The sequence below is a fragment of the Benincasa hispida genome, chromosome 9 (genome assembly GCF_009727055.1).
Source record: "Benincasa hispida cultivar B227 chromosome 9, ASM972705v1, whole genome shotgun sequence".
Taxonomy (NCBI): domain Eukaryota; kingdom Viridiplantae; phylum Streptophyta; class Magnoliopsida; order Cucurbitales; family Cucurbitaceae; genus Benincasa; species Benincasa hispida.
In genome coordinates, this window is record NC_052357.1 from 47,929,726 (window position 1) to 47,950,982 (window position 21,257).

The window sequence follows — 21,257 nt, forward strand, 5'->3', positions numbered from 1 at the left end:
TACTCTCGGTCTCTCCCTCTTTCTCGCTAGTCTTGCTCTCTCCAGTCTCGCTCTCTCCAATTTTCTCTCCAACTTTCTCTCCAATCTTGATCTTTTCCACTTTCTCGCTCTCTCCAATCTTTCTTGCTCAACTTATTTATACAAATTTAAATAGGAACACACAATTAAGTGGAAAATTAAGATAATTTAAATAAGAAAACACACTTAAGTGTAAAATTTGGATTCGGGGTTCGCAATTTATATTTTTAATATTTTATAAATATATATTTTTAATATTTTATAAATATATATTTATAATATATAAAATAACTTATTTATATGTATGTTTATAATGTATAGACTTATGTTGTAGAGTACAATATTAAATATCTAAATTCTAAATCCAAGCCCAAAAGTCATGTCCAAATTTTAATTAAAAAAATGGAAAATCCTCGCGAGAAATTAGTAGGGGATTTCCCGCGGGAAAACGGGGAATGGGCCCTGCGAGGACCCCGTTTCCCCGAAGATGGCAGGGATGGGGGAGGATTTCCCTCACGGGGCCGAGAGGGGGACACACCCCCCAATCCCATTGCCAAGCCTAGTTGTAACACCAACCCTTAAGGCTCAGGCCACCATCTCTTGGGCAAGCAACTTCAGCCGTAGCACCGCCAACACTAGATATATCGAAGCACTCAAGTTGGGAGAGGGAGCTGCAATGGAAGCAGCCTCGATCTTCAGCTCCTCTTTTTCATATCTCAAAGACTAAAGAAACCCTTCCCCAACATTAACATTATTGTACAGGTCCTCATACTCATCTTCGTCTTCACCTAAGCAATCCTCGTCAGCAATAGCAGAAATTTATAGATGCAGTACTAAACCAGATATGTAAATTACATAGACACAAGAATTCAAATTGATAAATGTTATAAACAATCCTTACGCATATCAAGGTAGCCAAATATGAACACCCATAACTGAACTAAAGAGGTAATTGCATTAGAAATTTTAAATTTTAGAAAACAAGCTTCTATCTATCAAACACAACAAACTTTCAAAACTCTAATTAGATATCAAAACTCTGATTAGATAATTAGAGATGTATCCATTCGATATATTTCACATACCTTTTAAAATACTAGTAGTCAGACAAATTATTATTTAAAATAAAATTATTAACCTTTGATCAAACCTTTTGTTGGTTGCCTTATGAAAAATTATGGCAAACATTAATAGAACTCAACTAACATTCGAACCACCAAGAAGTTCGGATTCAACTCCTAAACAGCTCAAAAAATTTTAAACAGATAAGAGAACACCAAACAAGTATTCAACTAAATTTCTTTCTGCCTTCACCAAAATAATAATAATAATAATAATAATAATAAATAAATAAATAAATAAAAACATCTAACAAGAGAATTGAGAAGGGTCGCTTAAAAACACATTTCCCCAGAAAGCATGCCTAACAGATGTGATAATCTTTACACCAACTTGATACTTACAAGGAAATCAAAGACTAGTTGATATTAGGACACAATTTCATCAAGTATGGAACAAAAGAACCCTGTCAAATAACCAAACAAATGTCCATACAAAAGGCAAGCTATATAAACAGCTTTCCAGGAACTGATATCCATGACTACATCTCTAGAGGGAATTGGTAACAAGTTCATACAAGTACAGTGTTATATACAACCTCTGAAACTACATCTAGTCATCTGAGAACATGTACATACAACCAATGAACTACAAGTATGAGTACAAACAACCTTTGAGAACTACATTTAGTGAATTGGTAACAGGTACATACAACCTCTAAAGGGTAAAGAAACAGCTCTAAAAGAATGGTTAGCTCTACATCTTCACAATAGAATGACTAAGGTGTGGTATCAAAGAAAACAAGAAGGAATGGAAAGAGGTGTGAATATATGATACAACAGCTCATAACACAGAATAACGCACAATACAACATCCTCCAGGCTAAGATACTCTAACAACATAGTAAGCCATTACATGTCTGAAAACATTCAGACATGACTAAGACTCCAGCAATATTTAGCCATTACAACAAGAATATCAATATCATCAAGTGCCAAGAAGTCAAGAAGAAACATCATTCAAAAGAAACGTGAGAAGTTTTAACCAAGAAGTTTCTTTATCAAATTAATAGAGCGAGAAGGCATTGCCATGCATGGGTTCTCTCTATGCAGACGAGAATTTAAAAGCCCCCGTTGCTGTCCCCAAACCAACTTTTGTTCCACTGAAAGAAATCCTCACTATCAAATATCCTTTTAAGCTACAAAAAAACAAAAAACGAGAGGCACTTCCAATCAGAAACAAAGTTAATGGCGTGCTCTCCTATTGGTAATTAGTATATCAACATAAAGCTACAAAAATCTATCTAGATAATTATTGGCAACTGAGAGTAGATGAGACAGATTTGACATCGAAAATCTAAAATAGAATTAACTCAAAATGTTATGTTTAGATGAAATGAAACTTCATCCCCAGAACAGATAAAAGTGAGAAAGAATGGAGCCTCAGAAAATGAAAATAAGCACATAAGTTCAAACAAAAGAATTGAGCAACTCATTCTTTATTTAGGTACATAAGGAAAAACATAATACAACCAAGGTTACCCAGTGAGAACAAAATTCAAACGGTAAGGAGGAGCATGGAACCCTATGAAGCATGAACAATGTAGCCGGGTGATTATTTTATTTTATTTTAATTATTTATTTTAAACAAAATACTTTCACTGAGAAATACTGAAAGAATATAAGAGAATACAAAAAAACCAACCTTACAAAAAACGGGACCCCTCAAAAGAAAAGGGGACCAATCAAGCAAAATAGTGATGATAAAATAGTTACAAAAAGAAACTTTGAAGTCAAGACCCAAAGAGAAACATGAAACCTAATAAGGACCCACCCAAACATCACTAGGGTCTCTTCTATCCAAGTCAAACCAAATTGGCCCTCTAGATCTTACTAGAATTAGAGAACGCTCCCTTCTATCCAAGTCGAACTAAATTGGCCCTCTAGATCTTCTTAGAGTTGGAGAAACTAATTAGTCTAATCTAGAACTTTTACATTTTTAGAGATGACATTAGAAATAAGAATCATGACAAATTTTCCAGAACAAATCTATGTTCACCTCTTGGGAGGTTTTTTTGCCTACCAATTTCATGAGTTGGTGTTAAATAACTAAGTTTGCACATTAATCGAGGAACTCAATCTTCTTCTATTCTTCTATTTTGCACCTTTATTGAGAAACTTCATCTTACAACTTTGCACCCCACACAAATTTCTTAGCTTCAACATATTAACTCTAGACTTCATAACTCAATTCACTGATCCAAACACCCCCTTTGACTTTTCCCAACCTCATAAAGTGTGGCATATATTTCATCATTTCTTTCACATAATATTTCAAAACTAAATATCATGAAGTAAAACATACTTTTAAATTTTAATGTGAAAATCATTCAAATGTATGAAAAATATAATAAAAAAATCTAATAGAAGTGTCCAAAGTTCCTAATCATGTCTATGCCTAATTTTTTTACTATTATTTTAGAAAATGTAGATGTTGATGAGTCCATATCTTTAGTATCTTAATCTAGCATAGCATCAACGAATGCTAACCTTTTACAATTATGAAATGGAAATACAAAATTAGTGTTGAAAAATGAGGTTGATAAATAATACCAAACAATAGAAGGTACAACTATGGTGATAAAATCAACAATGATATTCATTCTAAGAACCAAAAATCTACCATCGCTGCAACACTTTTTTTTTAAATATAGGAAAGAAGAAATTTTATTAGAGCATCAACAGAGTAAGTTTTGAACAAGTGCATCAATTAGCATGACTAAGTTTTGAACAAGTGCATCAATTAGCATGACCATATTAAAACACGTTAGAACGTCACAAGTGTACCAAACAAAGCCTGCAAATCTACCAGAATTTAATTTTGAAAAATTAGTAAAAGAGAATGAATTGTATGAGCTTACTTTTTTTCTGCACCAAATCAGACTGCGCTCCTGTAGGTAGAAGACATATGCCGGAGTTCAGACAATAAACAGCATAGGCAAAAAAGGTAATGATGAATCAAAGAGCCCAAAACATCGAAGAGAGAACCCAAATGAACATGGAAAGCCATACTCTATAAAGTTTAAAGCATGTATGCTGAATGATTCAACTATTCAGAAGTAAGCCTCCGCCTCTTCCCATAATCAGCATCCCTTGTTCTAGAACGATTTTCTTCTTCTTGTGATAATCGGGACTTGCTATGCGTCCTTGATGACCGTCCCCTTTCCCAATCCTCCTCATGCTCTGGTTCCCGGTCTCTGTACCTATGATGATCAGAATATCTATCCCTATCTTCCTTGTACCTATCACGGTCACGATCTCTGTCACGTTCACGATCACGGTCATGATGACCACGCTCATAATCTCGAGATCGTTCTCTATCCCTATCTCGGTCCCTATCTTTATCCCTTTCACGCCCTATATCTCTATCATCACGTGGCCTCCTATCTGGCCAATCATGGTCAGGCCCCGGATCTTTTTCTTTGGATCTCTCTCTATCATATCCAACATCTCTATCATCTCGATACCTTCTATCAGAAGACTGTGACCAGTCCCTTTCGGAGCCTCTATCTTTCTCCTTTGTTGAATTTGCCCATGCCCCTCTGTCATGACTGCCTTCACCATATTGCTGGTCAGAACCAGCTTCTTCTCCATAACTAGACTCGTCAGCTCTCCCACCACCATGTTCTTCACTGCCCCATCCACCCATACTAGGATCAGACCACATTCCCATATTAGGTCCATCAACACCCGATGTTGGCATCATGCCCATTCCATTCATAGGCATACCCCTTCCAAAAAATGCTGGGTTCACATGAGGAGCTACACCAGGAAGGCCAACACCCCCAACAGGAGGAAAGGACGATAAAATTCCAGAGAAAGGGGGAGCCGGAGCTCCAGGAAAACCACCATATGTGCCCATTCTTCCCATAGGTGCACCAAAAGATGGATCAAAACCTTGGGCCATCATTGATTGCGGATGTAATAAAGGAGGGGCAGCACCAATTCCTTGTCCAAATCCGTTTCCACCATTTCCCATTATACCTCTGCCACCCATCCCACCACCCCTACTCCTCATTGGACCAGCTGGTCCTCGACCTCCCATTCCATGTGCATTACCTCTTCCCCAATTACCTCTCCCAGAACCTCTATTGTTATCACCACCTTGATAGTTACCACCGGTTGCAATGTTACTTCCACCAATTTTACCTACAGCATCATTAGGACCCCTCCTTGCTTGAGGATTAGTAGCTTGGGACATCTGTTGGTTCCTATTCACTTGGGCTTCTCCCATCCTCTTAACACTAAAGGGTGATGCATATGCAACAACACATGGACGTCCATTAAAAATATGCCCATTCATTCCCTCCTTGCAAGCTGTGGCAGCAGAAGGATCATAAAACTCAACCTGGCAATAGCCCTTTGATTTTCCACTGGCTTTCTCGTCATAAAACTTGACCTCCTTCAACGGACCATACTTACAGAGTTCTGCCTCCAGCTCCGCATCTGTAGTCCACCAATGTAAATCACCAACAAACAAAATCGTTCCACCACCACCTCCCCCTGCACTCCCCATGTTACCGAACCCATTTCCACCAACCCCATTTACATTTACTCCACCTCCTTGCCTTAGCAAACCTTCATTTTCTACACTCCCAGGATTTCCTAAGACTCCGCTCTGAGGTGGTTGGTGGTGGTGTTGCGGCTGTGGCTGCGCCTGCAGCTGTGGCTGTTGCTGCTGCGGAGCCTGATGCGCAGCTATGTTATTATTGCTTCGCTCCTCCAACTCATTGGTTTTACTCCCTTGCCCTAATTCAACCCTAATCCCACCTCCGCCGCCTACAGGCGGCCCCGGTCCCGCCCCACCTCTGATAGCCATCTCATTCGCTCTTATATCTGGAATCTGATTGTAACCCTCGGTTACTCTCTCCGAAACACTGTGCCCACCATCTCCTAAACCAGCAACTTCAGTCGCACCTCCACCAACACCAGGTATGGAAGCACCGGAACTGGGTGGTGCAGGTGCAGGAGGCTCCATCTTGGGCTCCTCGGTTTTGAATCCCAAATCATCGTTCTTCCTCAACGACTGAAGGAACCCTTCCCCAACATTAACATCGTTATACAAGTCCTCGTATTCATCCTCATCTTCGCCCAAGAAACCATCATCAGCAACGGCTGAAATGGCCTCGTTCCGATGAAACTGATCAATCTGATCCACACCCTCACCGAACCCACCCTCACTTTCATCCATTTCTACCTTCTTCAACAACCCCCTCTAGAGATTCATTCAAATTCAGAAATTGAATGCAGGTAAAATCAGAAAGCCGATGGAAGCAGTTAGGAAACGAATTTCAAAGTAAGGAAGAGGAAGTTAAAACTCGGAGATCGAATCCCCAATTAGGGAAGAAGAGCAGCTGAAAAAAGAGAGAGAAGAGAGAAAGAAACCCTAATCTTAAATCGCGCGTGGAAATCCTGGCAATTTCTCCCTCATCATCTTCTTGTAACGACTTTCTCATTTGCTAAACTCCGTCGTTATAATGTGGTTTTTTTTTTTTTTACGGATTGTCTCGAAAAATGACATTCTTATAAGAAAAGGAATGGAAAGTGACATTCTACTTATATTATAAGTACAATTTTACCGATTCATCCCTGAGATGCATCCCAGCGCCTGCCAATACGAATTTACTCGATCCTCGATGGCTCATCACACGTTCTTTGATGCACGGTCACTCGATACCTAGCTTCATGGTCACTCGATACAGCTGCAATCGACACGTGTATACTCGATCATATCAACATTATACTCGATGCTCGATTACTTTATACTCGATTATTTTGAATTCAAAACCTGTTTGAGATACCCAGCTTCATAGTCACTCGATACGACTGCAACCAACATGTGTATACTCGATCAAATCAACGTCATATTCAGTGCTCGATTACTTTACACTCGATCATTTTGAATTCGAAACCCGTTTGAAGGTCACTCGATACTCAACTTTATAGTCACTCGATACTTCTGAAATCGACACGTGTATACTCGATCATATCAACATCATATTCGATGCTCGATTACTTTATACTCGATTATTTTGAATTCAAAACCTGTTTGAAGGCGTTTTTCTTTCCTCAAATATTTATTGTCTTTTAAATTTGTTTAAACAAGGAGATTTTAAGACAAAAAATATATGTAATTCGTTATTAATATAATAATATAACATTTTAAAAAAGGCATAGGATTAAAAGTTATGAAGAAAATGTTAAGGTTGCTCCAAAATACTACCAAGGTATTAATTTCACAAAGTTAAATATATTCATATAATTAAGAATGTGTTATAAATAGTAGTCAGTAGTAATATCGTTTAAAAAAAAAGTAGTAGTATTTAATATTAAATAACAAAATTATATTATAGAACTACATCCAAAAGCCATTATATATAATTATGTGTATTTTCCTCCAAATATTTTTAATAATTTAATTCTTTCTATAATATATTCCTCATTTTTTTTATGTGAAAATAGTTTTTGAATTAATTCAAATTTTATTTAAATTTCTCTATACCCAGTTTCATAGTCACTCGATACGACTGTAATTGACACGTGTATACTCGATCATATCAACGTCATACTTGATGCTCGATTATTTTATACTCGATTATTTTGAATTCAAAACCCATTTGAAGGCGTTTGATTAATCCTTTGGTGCTCTGTACGATACTCGACAATACTTGATAAATATTGACTATATAGATGGTTGATTTACATGTACTATATACTCGGTGTAATGTAGAGACGTTCTAATAAATACTCGATACTCAATACTCGTTAAGATATACTCGTTACACGATACTCAACAATACTCGATAAACATTGACTATATAGATAGTTGATTACTATATACTCGGTGCATGTTACATGATACTTGACAATACTAAAAAAATTGGTGACTTTATAGATGATATAGATTTACAAATAGTGTCAAAATTCACATGGAAAGCCCTAATAAAAATAATGTCAGACTTACAAATAATGACAAAATTCAAATAGATGGTATAAAAATTCATATAAATAATGTCAAAATAATGTGAAAATTTACATAGAAAAATTGTTTTGCCTTAATAAAAAAATTGATCTGCCCATAACTCGATACCATATTGCAACCTGAAATCATGCATCTTATCTTGTCGTAAGCTCTCCATACTCGACCCGGTCACCAAGTACTCAAAGTACTTGAGACTGAATATCCCACAGTCTAGTGTATTCCCTTGTAGGGCACCTTTATTGATACAACTCATCTTCCAAGGACTGGTTGCAAGGTCGGGCTTTGCATCATACAGGTTGCAGAATTGTGCCAATGAAGGGAGAGTAAAGCATAAGGGCGCGAGGAATTTTAGCAGATATTTCGCTTTGATGTACTTGGGCAGTGAGTCATACAAAAGGATGCGTCTGGTTGCAAGGTCGGGCTTTGCATCATACAGGTTGCAGAATTGTGCCAATGAAGGGAGAGTAAAGCATAGGGGCGCGAGGAATTTTAGCAGATATTTCGCTTTGATGTACTTGGGCAGTGAGTCATACAAAAGGATGCGTCTGATATTCATGTCCACGACCAACAAAAACCAATGTTGCTTGTAGTTGACTAGGCTATAGATGTAATAAACATCTACCCATCCGGGATGATGTTCAGGTACCAGTCTGAGCACGTAATCGACATATGTGTGCTCTTTCTCACATACTTTAGCAGCTTTTTCCATGGTTTTCCCACATATGGCCTCAAACAAGCTATCTGGACCTTGGAGGTTGATAACTTATAGAAATACAAGTTATTTATGCTATTTTATTTAGATATTGTAGCAAAAAGAAAAGAAAGTTGCGCCGATAGTATAAGAATTGGCTAAGCAGTACGAAAATTATGAAATGTCATAAACACACCCACTAACACCATTGCGATGGCGAAATAGAATGTTTCAGTCTCTGTTTTGCAAGAAATAGTTTACCGCATGCGTTAATGGCTTGAAGACAAAATGTACAACGCATCTACATCGCATGCGCCCACCAATCAAGAATGAAGAGATGATCAACGCACTGACGGTGCATGAGACAATCGATCAAGAGCTTTAGCGATCAACGCATTTCAACCACATGCGGTAATAAAAAAACAACACCACATGCGGCGATAGATCGAAGATGTGAAGAGCAATGCATTCGCGGACGATTCTGTCAAGTGTACAACTTTTAGTTGTGCAATTCTGACGGATTGATCTGAAACAGAAAGGAATTTTCCATTCCGCCATTTCAAGAACTACCATAATTAGAAGTGGGGACCACAAATTCAAAGAGCCAAGGTCTCGCCTATAAATAGCTTCTTCAAATTCGTTGAAAGAGATACATACAGATACAGATACAGATACTGGGGAAATATACATAGAGAGATATTTTGAAAGGGGAGAGAGGCTGGTCTGAAACGACTTACAGAGTAAATCCAGGAGAACGACGAGACAAGGCCGAGAGGTGAGTCTCCAAGCAAAGAATTCTTCCGATTTTCGAAGCTGAAGCTCTATGCAAAAGATCAATTCTACCGGGCAAGCACAAGTATCTGTGGCTGAGAGGTCATATGTGGGAAAGCAAGCCTAAGAGGGAAGCTTTCCTCTCCACTACACGCGGGCAAGCACAAGTCTCCGATCAGGATCTGTGTCAAGACTTTGGCACTCTTTCCGTATTTGTTTATATTCTCTAATTCATTTTCTATATTCATCATCTTTAATCCCTCATCCACAAACATGTATCAAATGCTTAATTTTAGAATGAAATGTTATCATTGCCATCATTATTATCTCTCTGTCTCTTTCCATACATTTATCATCCATTTTCTCCATGATGTGTTCTTAATCCCCAGGGTAAAAAGCGAGAATTAAGTAAGTAAGTCAAATATGTGTCAAGGAATCAATTAAGTTTAGCTAAAGTATGCTCGACTGTATCTTCACCTGTGAGAGCAGAAGTGAAGATGTTATTCCGCCTATCGAGAGAAGGTTGGAAGAATGCGTTAACTAAAACAAGAAGTATTTCCAGAGATGGAAACAACCTTGCATTCATCACGTTCTTCTCTATTTCACCATAGACATATGGGAATGCGGCCGATCACCGAGAGGGGTAAGCCAAGGGAAAGCGGAACCTTAGTTGCGTCCTTAACGCGATTGACAAACTTGCAATGTTTTTACTCTTTACTCTTTCTCTTTCTACTTCATCCATAAGACTTGTTATCGCATTCATCGATACTTTTGTACAACTTCACAGTCAGTTCTTGACCTCAGTATCATGTATCATGTATCATGTATCATAGTAGTTTAGGAATTTACTTTATCAACGCATCTTTACTTTACAACTCATTTTACTTTATCAACGCATTTTTACTTTTAGCGCAATTTATATTTCTGTACAAACCAAAATTCTTTATTCATTATTAAAACCAGTCGCATGTATCACATAAGTATCGCATTTAACAACAACAATCCTCGTGTTTGACCTCGGATCACTCTGAAAAACTTGCATTAGAATTATACTTGGTTTCAGCGCAAGGAAACTTGGACACGCACTACTTCATCGCATACTACGAGCATATCACTATCAACGCATACACTTAGAACGTAGTATCATATAAAATGTCTTTATCATAAAGCACTTGAGTGCATATAGAACATCATTCATTCATTCATTAGCGCAATAGATAAAGATAGCATTCCATTTTTATCCTCATAAGTTTATGGCAACATGAGCTTGTATGATATTCATCCATCAGTAGTGTGTATAAGCGATACAAAACATAACACAACATAACATTTAATTCATATCCTTACAAAGGTTCAAGTGACTCTGCAAAATAGATAACAATAGGTTCAAGTGTATATCAATAATGCAAAATTGTACATTAAAATTTAAACCCAATATAATATATACCAATATGCCATGTGGCAATGTCGTGAACCGATGAGCACATATCTTCTGTCGACTAATAAACTTCCATCGGAGAAACACGAATAAAGAATCGAGAACCTGTAGTTTGCAAGTTAAGTCAAAGAATGAGAATAGTAATTAACAAGCATATAAATGTAATAAGGGATGGTAACTTACATCGTCCTCAACCCAATCACTATCACATGTTAGCTCTTGGAACAACTCCTTCATCATGCAATTCGTCCTGAATAGGACTTCATTCCCTGGCCAATGAGGACCCATGTCCACGCTGTTCAGATAGACCATGAACTCATTCATTAAATCCTCTGGAATAACGTGTGTCAGGTCGTAAGGGGCAATGTCAATCGGACATTCACCGAGCTAAATATATTTATGCTTTTTTCCAATTGCTCTTACCGTGTCAACTGGAGAGGTGTACGGTTCTGTTGGCTTCCTCTTCCTACTTGTCCATCTCTGTTCCCCCTCACAATTTACAGGCTCCGTAGAAGGTGGAGGAATGGGGTTCTGGATCTCGGTGGTTGATAGAGGAATGGGGTCACATGACTCAGGCTCCATTGTGTTGGTCTCAGTGGTGGGTAGAGGAATGGGGTCCTGAAACTCTAGGTCATGGGACTCAGTGGCTGCTGGAGGGGTTGGGTCACGAGTCTCAATGGAATGTGGAGCTGTATTCATGTCCACGACCAACCAAAAAACCAATGTTGCTTGTGTGTGACTAGGCTTAGATGTAATAAACATCTACCATCAATCCGGGATGATGTTCAGGATAGGTACCAGATCCTGAGCCAACGTAAATCCGAATATAGTGTGTACTTTCTCACATACTTCAGTAGACATCTGTTTTCACATGGTTTTCCCATTCATATAGGCCTCAAACACAGACTATCATGGACCTTGGAGGGTGATAACTTATAGAAATCACAGTTATTTATGCTATTTTTTTTAGATATTTGGTGAAGCAAAAAAAAGAAAAGAAAGTTGCGCCGATAAGAATACTAAGAAATTGGCTAAGCAGTAGACGAAATTATTGAAAATGGTCTAAACACACCACTAATCATCCATTGTGCGTTCGGCGAAATATAGGATGAATGTTTCAGTCCTCTGTTTTGCAAGAAATTAGTTTACTCAAGCATGCGTTCAAATGGCTTGAAGAAAAACTGTAACAACGCATTACAATCGCATGCGCCCACCAATCAAATGAAGAGAGATAAACGACACTGACCGGGTGGCATGGACAATCGATCAGAGTAGAGCTTAGCGATCAACGGCATCAAAACCAGGTGCAGGAGGCTCCATCTTGGGCTCCTCGGTTTTGAATCCCAAATCATCGTTCTTCCTCAACGACTGAAGGAACCCTTCCCCAACATTAACATCGTTATACAAGTCCTCGTATTCATCCTCATCTTCGCCCAAGAAACCATCATCAGCAACGGCTGAAATGGCCTCGTTCCGATGAAACTGATCAATCTGATCCACACCCTCACCGAACCCACCCTCACTTTCATCCATTTCTACCTTCTTCAACAACCCCCTCTAGAGATTCATTCAAATTCAGAAATTGAATGCAGGTAAAATCAGAAAGCCGATGGAAGCAGTTAGGAAACGAATTTCAAAGTAAGGAAGAGGAAGTTAAAACTCGGAGATCGAATCCCCAATTAGGGAAGAAGAGCAGCTGAAAAAAGAGAGAGAAGAGAGAAAGAAACCCTAATCTTAAATCGCGCGTGGAAATCCTGGCAATTTCTCCCTCATCATCTTCTTGTAACGACTTTCTCATTTGCTAAACTCCGTCGTTATAATGTGGTTTTTTTTTTTTTTACGGATTGTCTCGAAAAATGACATTCTTATAAGAAAAGGAATGGAAAGTGACATTCTACTTATATTATAAGTACAATTTTACCGATTCATCCCTGAGATGCATCCCAGCGCCTGCCAATACGAATTTACTCGATCCTCGATGGCTCATCACACGTTCTTTGATGCACGGTCACTCGATACCTAGCTTCATGGTCACTCGATACAGCTGCAATCGACACGTGTATACTCGATCATATCAACATTATACTCGATGCTCGATTACTTTATACTCGATTATTTTGAATTCAAAACCTGTTTGAGATACCCAGCTTCATAGTCACTCGATACGACTGCAACCAACATGTGTATACTCGATCAAATCAACGTCATATTCAGTGCTCGATTACTTTACACTCGATCATTTTGAATTCGAAACCCGTTTGAAGGTCACTCGATACTCAACTTTATAGTCACTCGATACTTCTGAAATCGACACGTGTATACTCGATCATATCAACATCATATTCGATGCTCGATTACTTTATACTCGATTATTTTGAATTCAAAACCTGTTTGAAGGCGTTTTTCTTTCCTCAAATATTTATTGTCTTTTAAATTTGTTTAAACAAGGAGATTTTAAGACAAAAAATATATGTAATTCGTTATTAATATAATAATATAACATTTTAAAAAAGGCATAGGATTAAAAGTTATGAAGAAAATGTTAAGGTTGCTCCAAAATACTACCAAGGTATTAATTTCACAAAGTTAAATATATTCATATAATTAAGAATGTGTTATAAATAGTAGTCAGTAGTAATATCGTTTAAAAAAAAAGTAGTAGTATTTAATATTAAATAACAAAATTATATTATAGAACTACATCCAAAAGCCATTATATATAATTATGTGTATTTTCCTCCAAATATTTTTAATAATTTAATTCTTTCTATAATATATTCCTCATTTTTTTTATGTGAAAATAGTTTTTGAATTAATTCAAATTTTATTTAAATTTCTCTATACCCAGTTTCATAGTCACTCGATACGACTGTAATTGACACGTGTATACTCGATCATATCAACGTCATACTTGATGCTCGATTATTTTATACTCGATTATTTTGAATTCAAAACCCATTTGAAGGCGTTTGATTAATCCTTTGGTGCTCTGTACGATACTCGACAATACTTGATAAATATTGACTATATAGATGGTTGATTTACATGTACTATATACTCGGTGTAATGTAGAGACGTTCTAATAAATACTCGATACTCAATACTCGTTAAGATATACTCGTTACACGATACTCAACAATACTCGATAAACATTGACTATATAGATAGTTGATTACTATATACTCGGTGCATGTTACATGATACTTGACAATACTAAAAAAATTGGTGACTTTATAGATGATATAGATTTACAAATAGTGTCAAAATTCACATGGAAAGCCCTAATAAAAATAATGTCAGACTTACAAATAATGACAAAATTCAAATAGATGGTATAAAAATTCATATAAATAATGTCAAAATAATGTGAAAATTTACATAGAAAAATTGTTTTGCCTTAATAAAAAAATTGATCTGCCCATAACTCGATACCATATTGCAACCTGAAATCATGCATCTTATCTTGTCGTAAGCTCTCCATACTCGACCCGGTCACCAAGTACTCAAAGTACTTGAGACTGAATATCCCACAGTCTAGTGTATTCCCTTGTAGGGCACCTTTATTGATACAACTCATCTTCCAAGGACTGGTTGCAAGGTCGGGCTTTGCATCATACAGGTTGCAGAATTGTGCCAATGAAGGGAGAGTAAAGCATAAGGGCGCGAGGAATTTTAGCAGATATTTCGCTTTGATGTACTTGGGCAGTGAGTCATACAAAAGGATGCGTCTGGTTGCAAGGTCGGGCTTTGCATCATACAGGTTGCAGAATTGTGCCAATGAAGGGAGAGTAAAGCATAGGGGCGCGAGGAATTTTAGCAGATATTTCGCTTTGATGTACTTGGGCAGTGAGTCATACAAAAGGATGCGTCTGATATTCATGTCCACGACCAACAAAAACCAATGTTGCTTGTAGTTGACTAGGCTATAGATGTAATAAACATCTACCCATCCGGGATGATGTTCAGGTACCAGTCTGAGCACGTAATCGACATATGTGTGCTCTTTCTCACATACTTTAGCAGCTTTTTCCATGGTTTTCCCACATATGGCCTCAAACAAGCTATCTGGACCTTGGAGGTTGATAACTTATAGAAATACAAGTTATTTATGCTATTTTATTTAGATATTGTAGCAAAAAGAAAAGAAAGTTGCGCCGATAGTATAAGAATTGGCTAAGCAGTACGAAAATTATGAAATGTCATAAACACACCCACTAACACCATTGCGATGGCGAAATAGAATGTTTCAGTCTCTGTTTTGCAAGAAATAGTTTACCGCATGCGTTAATGGCTTGAAGACAAAATGTACAACGCATCTACATCGCATGCGCCCACCAATCAAGAATGAAGAGATGATCAACGCACTGACGGTGCATGAGACAATCGATCAAGAGCTTTAGCGATCAACGCATTTCAACCACATGCGGTAATAAAAAAACAACACCACATGCGGCGATAGATCGAAGATGTGAAGAGCAATGCATTCGCGGACGATTCTGTCAAGTGTACAACTTTTAGTTGTGCAATTCTGACGGATTGATCTGAAACAGAAAGGAATTTTCCATTCCGCCATTTCAAGAACTACCATAATTAGAAGTGGGGACCACAAATTCAAAGAGCCAAGGTCTCGCCTATAAATAGCTTCTTCAAATTCGTTGAAAGAGATACATACAGATACAGATACAGATACTGGGGAAATATACATAGAGAGATATTTTGAAAGGGGAGAGAGGCTGGTCTGAAACGACTTACAGAGTAAATCCAGGAGAACGACGAGACAAGGCCGAGAGGTGAGTCTCCAAGCAAAGAATTCTTCCGATTTTCGAAGCTGAAGCTCTATGCAAAAGATCAATTCTACCGGGCAAGCACAAGTATCTGTGGCTGAGAGGTCATATGTGGGAAAGCAAGCCTAAGAGGGAAGCTTTCCTCTCCACTACACGCGGGCAAGCACAAGTCTCCGATCAGGATCTGTGTCAAGACTTTGGCACTCTTTCCGTATTTGTTTATATTCTCTAATTCATTTTCTATATTCATCATCTTTAATCCCTCATCCACAAACATGTATCAAATGCTTAATTTTAGAATGAAATGTTATCATTGCCATCATTATTATCTCTCTGTCTCTTTCCATACATTTATCATCCATTTTCTCCATGATGTGTTCTTAATCCCCAGGGTAAAAAGCGAGAATTAAGTAAGTAAGTCAAATATGTGTCAAGGAATCAATTAAGTTTAGCTAAAGTATGCTCGACTGTATCTTCACCTGTGAGAGCAGAAGTGAAGATGTTATTCCGCCTATCGAGAGAAGGTTGGAAGAATGCGTTAACTAAAACAAGAAGTATTTCCAGAGATGGAAACAACCTTGCATTCATCACGTTCTTCTCTATTTCACCATAGACATATGGGAATGCGGCCGATCACCGAGAGGGGTAAGCCAAGGGAAAGCGGAACCTTAGTTGCGTCCTTAACGCGATTGACAAACTTGCAATGTTTTTACTCTTTACTCTTTCTCTTTCTACTTCATCCATAAGACTTGTTATCGCATTCATCGATACTTTTGTACAACTTCACAGTCAGTTCTTGACCTCAGTATCATGTATCATGTATCATGTATCATAGTAGTTTAGGAATTTACTTTATCAACGCATCTTTACTTTACAACTCATTTTACTTTATCAACGCATTTTTACTTTTAGCGCAATTTATATTTCTGTACAAACCAAAATTCTTTATTCATTATTAAAACCAGTCGCATGTATCACATAAGTATCGCATTTAACAACAACAATCCTCGTGTTTGACCTCGGATCACTCTGAAAAACTTGCATTAGAATTATACTTGGTTTCAGCGCAAGGAAACTTGGACACGCACTACTTCATCGCATACTACGAGCATATCACTATCAACGCATACACTTAGAACGTAGTATCATATAAAATGTCTTTATCATAAAGCACTTGAGTGCATATAGAACATCATTCATTCATTCATTAGCGCAATAGATAAAGATAGCATTCCATTTTTATCCTCATAAGTTTATGGCAACATGAGCTTGTATGATATTCATCCATCAGTAGTGTGTATAAGCGATACAAAACATAACACAACATAACATTTAATTCATATCCTTACAAAGGTTCAAGTGACTCTGCAAAATAGATAACAATAGGTTCAAGTGTATATCAATAATGCAAAATTGTACATTAAAATTTAAACCCAATATAATATATACCAATATGCCATGTGGCAATGTCGTGAACCGATGAGCACATATCTTCTGTCGACTAATAAACTTCCATCGGAGAAACACGAATAAAGAATCGAGAACCTGTAGTTTGCAAGTTAAGTCAAAGAATGAGAATAGTAATTAACAAGCATATAAATGTAATAAGGGATGGTAACTTACATCGTCCTCAACCCAATCACTATCACATGTTAGCTCTTGGAACAACTCCTTCATCATGCAATTCGTCCTGAATAGGACTTCATTCCCTGGCCAATGAGGACCCATGTCCACGCTGTTCAGATAGACCATGAACTCATTCATTAAATCCTCTGGAATAACGTGTGTCAGGTCGTAAGGGGCAATGTCAATCGGACATTCACCGAGCTAAATATATTTATGCTTTTTTCCAATTGCTCTTACCGTGTCAACTGGAGAGGTGTACGGTTCTGTTGGCTTCCTCTTCCTACTTGTCCATCTCTGTTCCCCCTGAAACTCTAGGTCATGGGACTCAGTGGCTGCTGGAGGGGTTGGGTCACGAGTCTCAATGGAATGTGGAGGAATGGGGTCAATAGTCTCGATGGACTCCATGCATAAACCCTATATAATTTATAAAGTATGTTAGGTCAAATACAACATGATATAGATTTATATTAGAATAAGTTTAAGATGATATTATGTACCTGACACAATGACCGCAGTAGACTGGTGATTGTTTGTACTTCAGCTTGAAAGACACTCAAGTCAAACTTCACATCTTTTAAGTCTCACTATACATCATCCAATTTACGGTCCATCATAGCCACTCTTTGATTTATGTCACAGAGCGATGTGTGAATGCCCACACTTCTCATGGGCTCAGAATGCGCTGTATTCAAACGAAGTGACCATCGCTCCTCAGTTAAGGGCACATGCTCATCAGTGGGGAGGTTGTGAGACTCGTTCTAAAGAGGGTGAATCTCACGCTCATTGGTAGGGAGCTCGTGAGATTGATGCTCATTGAGTTCTGGCTCGTGGGTGTGATGCTCGTGACTCTTGTAGTCATTGGAGTGACTACGAGAATCCTCATCATGGTGTGATCTATGTGTCTCTGAAGATATCGTCTTGACATCAATGCGCTTGTATATGGGTCGTTCATCGACCCTAGTGTCCCTAAACTGCCTCTCCTTATCGAATATGATCAATGATGTGGGTGTGATCCTTGTCTACACAAAATAACGAACAATTTGTTAGTTATATGTGTCATTCACCTTAAATCCAAGTAAATTGTGATGTAATACACTAACCTCTATGGACTCAAACACGTCTCACACAATTGTTTTGGTTGGGAGTGAGTATGTACACTTCCACCTCAGGAATCAAGGTACGACATGTCTATTGAATCGGGTTGTAACTTTTCCAGTAACCGTTGAAATGATCTCATATGCCCACACCTACTATTCATAAACGATTATAAGATAAGCATAAGTAGTAAGTGACATTAACACTAAAATTAGTAGATCTCCTATGGCCAATGAATGGATATTACCTGAAAAGCATGAGGAAACCCTAGTAGGTTATACTTGACGAGGTAGTTTTTATTAATGTTGTGCCTTTTTTTGTAGTTCTCAGACTTGCCACTCAATCCTCTTTGTAGTCCAAGTATGGTCCTCTCCCACAAAACATTTTCCCAATCCATGGATTTGAAGTAATCTAAGTCCTCCATGTCAATTAATAAGGTTTGGTCGACATTGGCCTTCATCTTCTCCCTTCCCATCATAGCCAATTCAGTGTAGTAGACCAATGTCATCTTCACAACATCCATATCATTATCAAACTCCATCTCCCTATACATTGTCTCTAAGGTACCAATATGGACAACCTAGCTCTGATACCAATTGAAGGGACTCTATTTACAGAGAAACTTTGAGTGGAAGCGGGTCATCCAAATTCCATTCGCATACATTTACAGTCATACAGAACAGATTATGCATCAGAAACTAAATTACAACATGCTTCTGAATTAAAAACAAAGTTTAGAGATTATACCTTTGAAGAACCATTCTTCAAGTTAATCCCTCAAATGAACTCATTCACGAATGCGTCAAACAACTCGAACACTCCTCGAACAAGCAGCAAGCAAAAACTCGATCCTCAAACCAACCAGGACATTACCACTTGGTGACCTTGGTATTCTCGGTGTGAGAATTCAAGAGTGGTGGGCTCTGGCTAATTTTGGTTAGAGGGGAAGTTTAGAGTTTAGAGCAGGAAGATCGAGTAGAAACAAGGCTATCATATAGCAAAGGCTCTTGATCGTTTAGAAAGACAAGTCTATTGTTGGGAATATCTTAGAACTCGCAGTTCGTGTTAAACATCCTATTTATCTATAAAATATTATTGAGTATTTTATTCAATAAAGTTATTGATTTTGCATTTTATTATGAAAATCCAATAAACATATCCATGGCTATAGTAAGAATACTTAAACAGGATCAAGTTAATAGTATATAGCCTAAATAGTCTATTAGTATATGGTTAAAATTGGGTATCTCATCCTGGTAACACTATTGGATGCGGCCCATTTTGTATAGGTAATACAAATGATGTGATCCATAGATCATTCATGTATAGACATACGAGTAAGGGCATCCTATACAATGAGTTTGCATATAGACTGGACCACAAAATAGTCACTTTTCTTTACAACGACCGTTTGCTGTTAAAACTGACTATTTCATACTTAAGTAACCTAGGATAACTCGATCTTAATCCTGAGTTAGCTATGAACTCCTGTTTATTCGAGATTATCTTTTTATCTGCATGGGTGAGAATAGTCCAACAGCACTGCTCAATAAACCTTCCATTTTAGGGATAAGACCAGATGAATGGTTGGAGACATAGCCTTGCAAGATGGAATTCACTCCTACCCTTTTAGGGTTAGCAGATAGGTTGTTCTCTTAAGTACTGATTCCAGGTCTTGAATAATCGGGGCCCCGCCTTCTCATGATAAAGAAAGGACTTGATTCATAAGTATTATGAATCAAATTGTTCATTAGAGGTTTAGTGGGAACTTAAGGAACGAGGTGTATTCACAGGGGTAAAACGATAATCTTGACCCAACTGTGATTACGAACGACCTGTGAAGGATCGACTTACTGATTATGATTTATATGGACAAAAATTATATCTACAGTGAGAAGAGTGCAACTATTGAGCTATAGTGGAGTGTCTTGATAGTTAATGAATAGTAATTAATTCGATTAAAGAGTTTTGACGAATTAATTACAGATCGTTGAAGTTCATGATCTATAGGTTCATTAGGTCCCTTTACTAGCTCATTAAATTGGAACAACAAATTGAGTTTTAGGGTTTTCAATTGATCGTATGTGATACAATTATAAATGTTTATTTTAATAGAAATTAAACGAAACTGGAAAATTAATTAATGTTTAAATTATGATTTAAATATAAAATTAATTTATTGGTGATATTGTATTAATTTAATATTTAGATATTAAATTAATCTTTAAATTAAAAATTAGTTTTATCGAATTAATTATTTTGAAATTAATTTTATAAAACTAATTTAAAAAATAATGCTTTTTCGAATTAATTATTTTGAAATTAATTTTATAAAACTATATTTATTGGAGAATCACCAAATTTCATTGCTAATCTTCAAGCTGGAGCTGCCCAACATGCAACTTGATACATTTGCATGGTTTTTACCTATATATATAAGCTCCATGCATGAAGACCAACGAGAGATTTTCTGGAAAAAAAGGATAGAAAAACTCTACATTGATAACCCTACTCTCGTTCCTCATCAACTCAACTTTTTCAAGTGTTTCTACCACACATTCCAGCTTGAGCATAATAGAGAAGATCTCGGTGGTAGTCCTCTTAATGATTCAAGCGAGATCTTGGTGTTTTTCTAGCTGATTTTATGGAGGATTCTTCAAAGGTAATATGTGTTTCAAACATTCTTTTGAATATCATATGTGCAGCATGCTTAAAACTCAAATTAAATGTAGTT

The 21,257-nt window shown here is 37.3% G+C and overlaps 1 protein-coding gene across 2 annotated transcripts; it reads right to left on the minus strand.

The window, feature by feature from the left end:
- Positions 1 to 1,736: 1,736 nt before the first annotated feature.
- Positions 1,737 to 6,594, minus strand: LOC120085450 (cleavage and polyadenylation specificity factor subunit 6-like). 2 transcript variants are annotated; one of them, XM_039041410.1, is made up of 3 exons: positions 4,149 to 6,594; positions 3,998 to 4,027; positions 1,737 to 2,275 (listed from the first exon to the last, which is right to left on the minus strand). In XM_039041410.1, the coding sequence occupies exon 1, from the start codon at positions 6,325 to 6,327 to the stop codon at positions 4,186 to 4,188; it is 2,142 nt and encodes a 713-aa protein (XP_038897338.1). In that variant the 5' UTR covers positions 6,328 to 6,594; the 3' UTR covers positions 1,737 to 2,275; positions 3,998 to 4,027; positions 4,149 to 4,185. The 2 variants fall into 2 exon arrangements, with proteins under 2 accessions (XP_038897338.1, XP_038897335.1); XM_039041407.1 differs by having other exon boundaries at positions 3,998 to 6,594.
- Between the last annotated feature and the right edge of the window lie 14,663 nt (positions 6,595 to 21,257).

Bases quoted from the DNA above. Each gene is read 5' to 3' on its own strand.
- LOC120085450 (XM_039041410.1), bottom strand. From the start codon at position 6,327: ATGGATGAAAGTGAGGGTGGGTTCGGTGAGGGTGTGGATCAGATTGAT.